Source organism: Podarcis raffonei, chromosome 2, assembly GCF_027172205.1.
Source record: "Podarcis raffonei isolate rPodRaf1 chromosome 2, rPodRaf1.pri, whole genome shotgun sequence".
NCBI classification, from domain to species: domain Eukaryota; kingdom Metazoa; phylum Chordata; class Lepidosauria; order Squamata; family Lacertidae; genus Podarcis; species Podarcis raffonei.
The window spans coordinates 122721902-122734050 of NC_070603.1; the positions used below are offsets into that span (position 1 = coordinate 122721902).

Sequence of the window (12149 nt, forward strand, 5' to 3'; positions counted from 1 at the left end):
AAAGAGAGTCAGTATGAAGGTTGATGTGGGAGCAGCAGCAGCAGCAGCCGAGAGCCAGCCTCCACCGTCACCATCTCGCTTGCCCAGGCTGAATGATGGGGAAGGGCCAGATCCTTGGAGGACCCAGCGCCTTTCTCTTCCTGCTGTTCCTTCTTCAGGGGGACATCTCGGCACCTAGCACACTGCCGTAAGCTGCTTGCCCTTCCCCTTCTCGCCCTGTGCTTTCCACAAACTTCTCGAAAGAAAATTCGCTTAATTATATAAATTAGAACCATGGAATTGTAGAGTTGGAAAGGGACCAAATTTCTTTTCTATTTGGCACTACTCTCTCTCTTTTTTTTAACATCCCATTTTCAACAATAATTAAACATACTTTTACATCTTATTCAATGTTTTTGACTTCCATCAGCCCTGTCTGAAAATTTTCCAATCTTAGCGTGCATTTCTTATTTTACCTATTACATTTCAAACTTATAACCAGTATCTCTATCTTTTTCTACTTTGTAACACTTTGTATATTTCTCCTTACAAAACTTCTTGTAGTCCTACTAGCGTAATTTGTTGATTACAGTTGTTCTTCAAATAATTCATATACTTCTTCTAATCTTCTGTAAATCTCTGGTCCCGCAGGTTTCAAACTCTTCATGTCATTTTGTCCAATTCTGCATAGTCCATTAATTTCGTCTGCCATTCTTCTTTCGTCGGAATTTCTTCTTGCTTCCATTTCTGGGCTAATAGTACTCTTGCTGTATTTGGTGCTACTCTGCGCGGTATTGCATTTCTATTATTTTGGAAGGGACATAAAAGTCTCATCTTAAACAAAACAACATGGGTTGTAGCCACCTGTAATGAGCCATAGCCCTCTTCAGCTATCTTAAGCGCTGTCACATGGAAGAAGGAACAGGCTTGTTTTCTCCTGCTCTGGAGGGGAGGACTCGAACCCATGGCTTCAGGTTACAAGGAAGGAGATTCCGACTCAACATTAGGAAGAACTTTCTGACAGCGAGAGCTGTTGGGCAGTGGAATGGTCTCCCTGGGGAACTGTCCTTCCTTGGAGGTTTTTAAGCAGAGATTGGGTGGCCATCTGTCATGGAGGCTTTAGATGAGATTCTGTAATGCATGGGGTTGGACTAGAGGACCCTTGGGGTCCCTTCAAACTCTAATATTAATAATTTATAATAATAATTTATTATTTGTACCCCGCCGGCACCGGAATCGTTGCATCACATAATTCTTGATTGTGCTTTTCACTCATCGGCCAGGAGCAAGTTTCTTGCTCAGTATCTAAAGGGAATTGCCGATGATACGAATGAAGCCAAATTGAGATATCTATTAAATGATGATGACCCCCTAAGATCACTCATGGTTGCCAGATTCTTGATCAGCGTCCTATCCCTAAAGAAGAGAAACGGACTCCTGTGCGGCTCGGATAATCCTTTTAAACTATGATCTATGTTTTAGGATGTAATTAGGTGATATCACCATCGATGTCTTCTACTAATTTATGAGTAGAGGGCGATGTTTATGTTACAAATTTATTGTAATGTATGATGTTGGTCTTTTGTTTTTGTTTTGCTTTGGTTCTTGTCTGTTTTTTGTAAGTTTTGGCGGTTTTAAATTTGGAGGTTTAAGTACATTATGTTGGTATGGGAAACTGTCGTGTGATGGGCCAATGGCCGTAATAAAGATCAATACAATACAATTTGTACCCCGCCCGTCTGGCCGGGCTTCCCCAGCCACTCTGGGCAGCTTCCAACAAAGATTAAAAATATATCTAAGATTCTATGATTCTATGTCCTCATTCCCCTTTCTCCCCAGGCATCACTTGGTGCTGGTACCCTTCGTCATCCAGGCAGAAACCTCCGAGAAGATCTGTGTCCATCTGAGTCACCTGAACAAGTCAGTGACGGTGAACATCACCCTGGGAAATCTAGTAGAGGCTCGCACCAGCCATGTGGTGTCCAAGACAAATCTGTTCCAGTGCATCCCATTCCGGGTGAGTTTTTCTCACTTAAGCATGTTCTCCTTCATGGAGAGCACAGGTTGCGGTGGGGTTAACCAGACACCCCTGTTGCTGGGCAAGTTGGTTGGGTCGTCCCAAAGTGTGATTGGACTCCTCAGGTTGCTTTGGAGAGTTTGATGTTGCCTTTGAGTGACAGCCTGGGTTGAATATATTCACTGCTTCCTCTTTTCGCTGCGAGCATCGGATCACCTGCCCACCCTCCCTAATTTTAGGGTGTTTTTTGCGTTTGACCTTGCTATGCCTGTCATGGGGTCGTCTGCTTTTGGGGCAGGGGCCTGGTAGGATTTTTGTCCATTTGGCTGATTGGCTGGCACCGTTTGGTTTTTGCCTACTGCGTAGCAAGTTGTCCCAACTTGCAAGGTTGCGGTTAGGCATTGGTTTTAGGAAAAATTGGTTGGTGAAGGGGTATGGATTGGCTGTGCCTGCCCCTCCAGTGCTGTTGCTGCAAGGGTATTTCATTAAAGGAATCCAGGGGCTCGCCATGCTTTTGTCCGCACCCCTGTAAAGGGGGATAGGGCCACGCAAGAGCCCCTGGGAGCATTTGGGGAGAAGTGAGGGTCTGGCACCCAACTCCGTCTACTCCCCATAAAATGTTTTCCCTTACTGACTTCGCAGGCTCGCGGATGTCAGTTCTGTCCCTGGGCAGGGAGAGGTAGTCGTAACCAATGCCTAAGCAACCACACACATTGTTTGCATTTTAATAAAGTTGTGGCCAAAATTATGCCAAAAACCTTAAACAAAAATTATGGTGTGAAGTGTGAATTTATTTAGGGGTGGCTTGGGGACTTCGACGCGCAACCATTTTGTTTTCTGTTACTGATCAAGATGTCTGGGCATTTTTCCAAGGAAAAGCAGGATTGTTGTGGTCTCACAGGAAGCTGTCTTATCCCAAGTCAGAACACGGGCCTGTCCATCTCGGAATTGACTTGGCAGCAGCTCTCCAGGATTTTGGACTCCATCCTAAGGAGGACCATGCCCATCCCCACCTATGGCCTTTGATCCGAAGCCCTCCAAACTGGTTGCCCTGCTCTTGGTCAACCCAAGGATTACCTAGCCCTCCTTGAATTCAGTCCCAAACCAGCTGGGTGTCAAGGCTTCAGGAAAGCTATTCCTCCCTCAGCTGCTGCAAGAGCAGAGAAAACAAGGCAGAGTCATATATATATATATTATTAACAATTTCAACATAACAATATATCAAAACATATCATATTCATCATTTCCCTCCTTTCCCCCCACTCCCCATCAAACCCTCCCTCTCCCCCAAGATTTCCCTCAGCTCCTCTCTCTGATTTCTCAGCACATGTTATTCTCTGCATATTATAAAACTATATCAGTCCTTATATTACCTATCTACCATGTTGTCAATCAATAAATTTGTGTATGTTTATTCAAAACCTGCCAAGGAGTCCAATTCGTTTTGTTGTCTTTTTAAATACTTTGCATAAAGTTCCCATTCTTCTTTAAAGTCACAGTTGTCCTTGTCTCGCAATTTGGGTGTCAACTTCGCCAGTTCTGCATAGTTCATCAATTTCTCTTGCCACTGTTCCTTTGTCGGGGTTTCCTCATTCTTCCATCCTTGTGCTGTTGTGGCATACATGAATAAATTTGACATTTGTAAAAAAACAACAACCCAGAGGCATTGGGTTGCCAAGACTTGCCAAAGAAAACAAATGCATAGACTTTTTAAATGAGTTTATTCATTCATAATAGCGAGAGACAAAAGAATGCAACAAGCCCTGACAATGGCGTTGCTCCTTCTGAGCAACAGCGCCTCCCTTTACGGTGGCTGCATGTGGCCAAATGTCTCTGATTCTGTTGTTCCTGCGCTCTTAATGAATGCTGCGTTCTGGAAGAAGGGGAAGGGTCAGAGATACTCTCCAGTGACAACGTGTCAGCTCTGCCTCTGCCTCTGCCTCCTCTCTCCCTTCTTCTAATACTTCCCAACTCTTTCGTTCATCTATCTCTGAACTGTGACCTCCCTCAACCCCCTGCTGTAAATCGATGCTGCAGTCCTCTTCTCCCACCCACAGCCGCCCCAAGGTGGGCTCGAACAACCAACCTTCTGGTTGACAGCTGGATACACTAACCCATTGATCTATGCCATGGGTAGGCAAACTAAGGCCCGGGGACTGGATCTGGCCCAATCGCCTTCTAAATCCGGCCCACGGACGGTCCAGGAATCAGTGTGTTTCTACATGAGTAGAATGTGTCCTTTTATTTAAAATGCATCTCTGGGTTATTTGTGGGGCATAGGAATTTAGCAGATTTCCGCCAGCCTTTGGACTGCAACTTCCATTGGAGTTGGGCCGGTGTTGGAAGTTAGCCAGGCTGTTGGCCCCTCACGACCAAACGAAGATGCCTGGGGGCCACAATGGCACCTGACATCTCCACCACCTGGAGGTGCATGCCTGGGGTGTCGGAATGTTCTAGAAGAAACTTGAAAATGGTCTTGAACAAGTTGCTAGGCAACAGGAAATTTCCCCAGCAACAGGTGTCCTTATAAGGGCATGTGATCAGCTAAGACTGGGTCAGTGTAAATGGGTATGTGAATGAGTCAGCATACCCATCTGGCCGGATGGGTAAAAGAGAGAAAAGGATTATGTTGTTTTACTTGACTACTGTAATTCGCTCTACGCGGGGCTGCCCTTGAAGCTGACCCAGAAACTCCAGCGGGTGCAGAATGCTGCAGCGAGGCTCCTCACGGGGTCTCTGCCATGGGAGCATATTCACCCAGTGCTTTTCAAACTGCACTGGCTCCCGGTAGAGTACAGGGTCAAATTTAAGGTGCTGCTTTTGACCTTTAAAGCCCTTCACGGCCTAGGACCCTCGTACCTACGGGACCGCCTCTCCCGGTATGCCCCACGGAGAGCCTCAAGGCCCATAAATAGCAACACCCTAGTGGTCCCGGGCCCTAAGGAAGTTAGATTGGCTTCAACCAGAGCCAGGGCCTTTTCAACTCTGGCTCCGGTCTGGTGGAATGCTCTGCCTCATGAGACCAGAGCCCTGCGGGATCTGATTTCTTTCCGCAGGGCCTGTAAGACGGAGTTGTTCCACCTGGCCTTTGGCTTGGAGCCAATTTGATTCCCTCCCTCCCTCTCTTTCTTTTTTCCTTTCCTTCTCCTCCTGCGATGAGGCTACATTTTAATATTTTAATGTTTCAATATTTTAATGTTGTATTTTAATTTTGTTTTTAAGTTGTAATCATCAACTTGTTTTTATTATTGCTTGTAAGCCGCTCTGAGCCCGGCCTTGGCTGGGGAGGGCGGGGTATAAATAAAAATTATTATTATTATTATTATTATTATTATTATTATTATTATTATTATTATTTGTTTTTGACCAGTGTAAAGTTTTGTAAATAATAAAGACTCTGAGAAACAGAACCAAATGGTGTGTACGGTGGACGCTCGGGTTGCGAACGTGATCCTTGCGGGAAGCATGTTCGCAACCCGCAGCGTTCGCAACCCGTGATTTGGCGCTTCTGCGCATGTGCAAAGCACGATTTAGTGCTTCTATGCAGGCGCAATCGCCAAAACCTGGAAGTAACCAGTTCCGGTACTTCTGGGTTTGGCGCGGTGCGCAACCTGAAATCACGCAACCCAAAGCGTCTGTAACCTGAGGTATGACTGTATTCCTGTATTCCTGTAATGGGAATTCCACTAAGTAAAAGATGCAGGAAAATTTTTCTGTAAAAGGAACTCTGCTGCAGAAAGAAAAGAAAACCCATGAGCTCACGCACCAACATGGGGATCCTTGGATCGTGGCTGACTTCGCACATGAGAGCAACACATCCTGTAGAATTCTATCCGTTATATTTTATCTGTACAATCAGAATGAATTTCAGGAACCAATATGCTTTTTCTGTGCAGCCTGATCATGAGCGTGAACAATGTTACTGTTACCCACGGGTAGGCAAACTAAGGCCCGGGGGCCAGATCTGGCCCATTCGCCTTCTAAATCCGGCCCACGGACGGTCCGGGAATCAGCATGTTTTTACATGAGTAGAATGTGTGCTGTTGTTTAAAATGCATCTCTGGGTTATTTGTGGGGCATAGGAACTTGTTCATTATTATTTTTCAAAATATAGTCCGGCCCCCCCACAAGGTCTGAGGGACAGTGGACCGGCCCCCTGCTGAAAAAGTTTGCTGACCCCTGCCCTACCCCACTGCCCTGCTCACAGTTGTGAAAAATATTCGTACATTCTGAATGGTCTGTGTCACCATTCAGTAAAAAGAGGTCGGAATAGGCCAATATGTATGTGGACTGTCCCTGGATCAAGTGACTTTTCTTCTCTAATGCTGCTGCTGCCTTCCCTCTTCTCCCTCTTCTTCAAGGTCCCCAGATTGAGTAACTCTTCTGGTGCTTCTGAGGCCACCCTCAGCGTGGAGGTGGCGGTGGATGTGGAGCAGATGCTGTTGATATCCCACGAACGGAAACAGGTGCTGGTCAGGAATCCGGAGAGCCTGGTCTTTGTCCAGACAGACAAGCCCATCTACAAGCCAGGACAGGAAGGTAAGCGAGGGACTGCAGTGGCAGCAGTGACAGTGGGAGAATCCCCTACAGACCACGCATCCCCTTTCCAGATACTTTTTATTTAGTGGACCCTTCTTGCCGTGGGAATGTTGAAGAAAGTAGGAGCGGATATATTGATTAAATATTACCCGTCCTGACTCACGCTAGTGAGCAAGCAGCAAAGCACATTCCCTTGCAGACTGTTGGAAGCAAGTTGATGAATTCGTTAGTTAAGCAACCCAGTCGGAATTGCTCCTGGTAAGTTTCCCCTCTTAAAATAATAATAACACGGCAGTCTTCTTTAAAAGTAAGAGTAAGGTTTACAGTGGACACTCGGGTTGCGAACGTGATCGGTGTGGGAGGCACGTTCGCAACCCGCAGCTTTCACAACCCGCAGCACCGCGGCTGTGCACGCGCGGGTCATGATTCGGCACTTCTGCACATGCGCAAAGTGCAGTTTAGTGTTTCTGCGCATGCTTGAGTGCTGAAACCCGGAAGAAACCCATTCCGGTACTTCCGGGTTCGGCATGGTGCGAAACCCGAAAACGCGCAACCTGAAGTGTCTGTTGTTGTGACGTGGGGTTTGTGATTTCAGCTCTCTTGACATAATATGCTGGAGACAGTTCTGTAGTAACACTTCTTTATTAAAGCAAACAAGACTGAGAACTGAGGAGGGGAGAGCTACATTTATAGGGACAGGGAACTAGCTAGAAAGGATACATTATGGAGGGAACAATATCAGGCAATCACAGTCCTGCCTTTTGGAGGAAACCAATAAGACAGAGGATCCAAATACAGCAGCTTAAATGAACCAATAGTAGCTGTACCCTCTGGAACCAAAAGGCAGTTACTTTACCCTAATGCAAATACAGACAATAATAATACAGATATAAAATCCTTTGACTCAATATACAACATCTGTAACCCGAGGTATGACTGTACTTACATTCAGTTCACAGCAGTAATCTGAAGGCAGGCTTTATCTTGTGGTTACAGTTACATTTGTGGAGAAAAGAAGTCTCTGAGCTAGGCCTCAGACTTTCTACCGTGTGGCTTCCATCCTTTGTAAGGATGAGCCGTGTGCTGCTGGCTAAGAGCCAGCAGAGAGGAAGATGGCAAAAGAGCCAAAGAGAGGAAGATGGCCGCATGGCTGGCCCTTTTATAGGGTCTGGTAGGGTCACGCCCATCTACCTGTTCACACACAGGGGGAGGAGGCTCCAGAGCAGGTACGACAGGAAGTCCTCCCTGTCTGAAGCAACATTCCCCTGTGTGTCCACTCTAGGCAACAGGAAATGTTGTGTTTGACCGCTTCAGCGATGAAACATCCCACACTTGCCAGGGCATCAGCTGCCAAACATTCCTCTTTTGACCAGAGATTTTCAGGGGGTTTGAACTGAGTACCATCTCCATGTGCTCTGCTCCTGAGCTGTGACACACAGAGTAGCAGAGTCACATGTAAATCCTTCCCCTCCTTCTTCCTTTCATAGTTCGGTTCCGCATCATGTCTGTGGACGAAGATTTCCGACCCTTGAACGAGACGGTGAGTTTCGTCATCACGTGCGCCATGCTGGTCTCTGGAACCTCTTTCGATCCATGCAGACTTTTGGGCCTACAAAGAGGGATGGGACACTTTGCCCTTAAGTTAGTTAAACAAACAAACAAACAAACAAACAAACAAACATACATGGCACCCCCCCCTATCCACCTCTCTGTTTCTGATGTTCAGGCTGCAAGTGCTGATCTTCATAAAGCTGAAATAGCAACATGCATGCGCACGAGGGGGGTGGGAATTAGCAGCTTATGAGGAACCTCAAGGTTTGGAGAAGTATATTAAATCTCCAAGAACCGAATCCTAAGGTGGGGAGGAGGAGTGGCTGCTGTTATGGAACATGTTTGCAGAGGAAGGACTTTCGTGGTGCAAGGCTGCTTGGGCTTATTTCCACCTATCCTCTCCACCCATCTCACACACACCCCTTCTGTAGGGTCCTTGCCAGAACCAGGCCTGGCAGCATCAGGGCTGGAGGGTAGAGATTGCTTGACTAGAACAACAACATACCCTGGGGGGGCATTTTACTCTTCCCCAGTTGGGGAGAGCAAGACCTTCTCTACTGGACTTGCCCATCTGACGGGAATGTATATGCTCTGACCTGTAGCCTTTGTTTCTTTTAAGCACTATGCTATTTTTATTGATGAGTTGTTTTATTTGTTGATTGGCAAGGAAAAATGAGTACAAGCAGGAGAATTCCTTTATGCAAAGATCCAGGTTAGGAGCAAGTAATCTTTGATGAGGGAATCCCTACAGAGATTTAAAATCACAACACAATTCAAAGCGTGGAAATATAAGCTACATTAGGGGAAGTGGAAAACTTTAGAAGGAACTTAGAAGGGCATATTTTAAAGCCCTAAGCTGTTAGAGCTTTAAAATATGTTCATTCCAAAGTTTTCCACTTCCCCTAGTGTAGAAAAAGACAACACTTTTGGCAATTTAAAAATGGTTTACTTACAAACTCTTCAAAGGTCAGGTTCACGTGTTTTTCCATACAGCTTTCAGAAAACATAGACAGTAGGACTTACCTTTTAATGTACAAGGTTTTATTGTGTTTTTATATATGTTGGAAGCCGCCCAGAGTGGCTGGGGCAACCCAGTCAGATTGGCGGGGTACAAATAATAAAATTATTATTATTATTACAGGCTAGTTCCAAAGTGATGAAAATTCCTAAATTGTTTATATAGGAACACAAGGATGGCTTTGTTTTTTTAAAAAAAGTCATTCACTGTGAGCTTGGAGCAACCAGCTCAGACCTTTTTACAGGCCGGGACTGACATGGTAGAATGAAGAAAACAATAGGACAAAAAGTCTTCCTCCCAAAGTGAAGTGGAGTGACTTACCTAGGCCTGGCAGGACAGTTTACTCTATGACATTAACCCCTTCGTGCATAAATTAGACTTCAGCTGGGTATCCAGCATTATTAACTGGGACCATTATGGTGAAGGAGCTTAGAGATATTGGAAACAAACAAATCAAGGTGGGAGCAGGTTTGTGCGGTGCTGGGAGGGGTAGCACCATTCACTGCTGTCTCTGACCCCCCCCTCTTTTTTTTACTCCACAGTTTCCTTTGGTTTACATCCAGGTAAGTGTCTAATTCCCCGCCTCTACTCCACCACCTCTCTTCATCACACCAGAGCGGCTGCTACATTGCCCCACTCAGGCCACCTTTCCTAATATCCAGAGGCTGCTTCATTCCATAGCTTCCCCATAAGCCGCTCAGATCTCCTGAGGGTTTTAATTTTGCCATCCTTAACAAGTGTTACGCGCCTAAGTTCATCCCTTCCTGCAACCCCTTTGTGGGGTTCTTGAAAAGAAAAACCCAGGCAACAGTTTTGGAGGGACCATTAAGTGTGGCTGAAAAGACTATTTGGCCCATGAGGGAAATGGCTACGACCTTCTCCTGTGCTACATCATCATCATCATCATTTTTTTAAAAAAATATTTCACTCATCCAAGCAGCCTGTCGACATCCTTGGAGGTCACAGATTGGAACTGAACCCATGCAACTTGGCTAGACAGGACTCTAGCATTCTCCTGCCCAGGCCCTGTTCCCACGGTGGAGTCTACCTCTTTCCGAATCTGAGCTACTTTGCAAAATCATTGCAGGAGATCTTGGGGTCCTTACCAGACTCTGAAAGCGAAGGTGGTTCCGTTAGATTGCGAACCACCTGAAAGGGTCTCCTGCTACTGTTTCCTGAGGATGCATTAACACCCCATAACACATTTATGAGACTAAAACATGGAACTATAATCTCTGGGGTGTAACCATGATGGATATTGTTAGTGCTTTTGAAGGAACTGCTTTAGCGTGTATTTTAAATTATGTGTGGCTTTTGGAATTGATTGTATACTTTTAAAATTGATTTTGTACTTGCAAACTGCTTAGAAGACATTAGAAGAGCATCTTTTCCTGCCCACTTTCCCCTCTCCTGGGGAATTAACTAGTTTTCGTGGTTCCTCAAATAGACCTCAGTCTGTTGCCATCCGTGGTTAGCAATACCCCCACCCGCTTAAGAGTGTTCAAACAGCCATCTAGATACGATAGCCCAGGAAGCCTTTGCAGGAGCCACAGGTTTTCTTGACCAGTGATTGTCAGTACGCCTTTCAACCGATGTCAGCGACTGGGCTCAATAACTGGTTCTGCCCCGACTGGACTGGAGCACTTTCGGAGACCTTCCAATTCTGGAAAACAGGTCCCAGTGGTGCATTGTGAACACCAGACTCATGCAGAGTATAAATAACGCGGAAGCTAGCTGTGAAGCATAACTCCTTTTATTTCTAATAAAGGTAAAGGTAAAGGGACCCCTGACCATTAGGTCCAGTCGTGGCCGACTCTGGGGTTGCAGCGCTTATCTCGCTTTATTGGCCGAGGGAGCTGGCGTACAACTTCTGGGTCATGTGGCCAGCATGACTAAGCTGCTTCTGGCGAACCAGAGCAGCGCACGGAAACGCCGTTTACCTTCCCTACTTGCACTTTGAGGTGCTTTCAAACTGCTAGGCTGGCAGAAGCAGGGACCGAGCAATGGGAGCTCACCCCGTCGTGGGGATTCGAACTGCCGACCTTCTGATTGGCAAGTCCTAGGCTCTGTGGTTTAACCCACAGCGCCACCCGCGTCCCTTTATTTCTAATAGCTACTGCAAACTAACGAACCACTGGCTTGCCTAAGTGTTACATCTCCCACTCAGCCATCTGGTCACTACGTAGATAAGACTCTCTCCACACTCAGAGTCAGTCAGGCAGTCAGTCAGGAGCGGAAGAGGAGAAGAGCAGTCTCCGCCCCCTCCTTTCTCAAAACATCAGATCAGGAGATTCTGTCAGTGGGAGGGGTGAAAATATGAACACTGATATGGCTCAGCATGGTCCCATTTTGGGGCAGCTGCAGCTTAGACCCCGTCCCGGCTTTCAGCCTGAGCGGTGTCATGCGTGGAGAGTCCGCCTACCCCTTCGGTAACTTCACAGATAATAATTAATGAGCGCTTTATACTCCTTTTTATTTCAGGCATCAGGTTGTAAGCAAAAACCCACATCCCTCCTCAAGGAGAGCAGTTGGCTCCTCTAAATCTTCTCCTAGTTTGTGGGGAGGGAGGTGTTGGAAAAACACCTGGGAATGGCTGCCAACTTCCCAAGTCTTTGGGGCGTCTCTCCAGTGGTCCTCTCTGGCTATAAATCTCCTTCAGTCCAGAGAGACCGGTGATAGGTGACCCTCCTCTCCTGAAAAGAGCACATCAGTCTTCTGGCATATCATAGCAGAAGAAAGACTCAATTGTAATTCTAAACTACTTTATTTACAGTCTATATACAGTGACTCCATCAGTATGTCTGTGCTCCCTGAACACCAGTACACAACTGCAACACACACAGAAGTGAAACTAAACTTCTAACAGTACTCAGAAGGAAGAGATAATACAGACTTTCTTTCTCACGCTCTCTCAGGCACTCACATGATGTATACAATCATAGTACCACTCGCTGGAGCAGCCCGGGTAGATAAAAATCCTAACGGGAGGGTCCCCCACACTCCCTAATGACATCTCTGCTATCTGTCCCCTCCCTTCTGTTTCTC

At 46.2% G+C, this 12149-nt stretch overlaps 1 protein-coding gene across 1 annotated transcript in view; it reads left to right on the plus strand.

The window, feature by feature from the left end:
• The window catches only part of LOC128408858 (alpha-2-macroglobulin-like), a 65046-nt gene continuing 52897 nt past the window's right edge, over positions 1-12149 (plus strand). The window contains 5 exon segments of the mRNA XM_053378878.1: positions 1-187; positions 1819-1996; positions 6358-6535; positions 8023-8075; positions 9647-9667. Of these exon segments, the coding sequence (XP_053234853.1) occupies positions 93-187; positions 1819-1996; positions 6358-6535; positions 8023-8075; positions 9647-9667 (525 nt within the window). The 5' untranslated portion in view covers positions 1-92.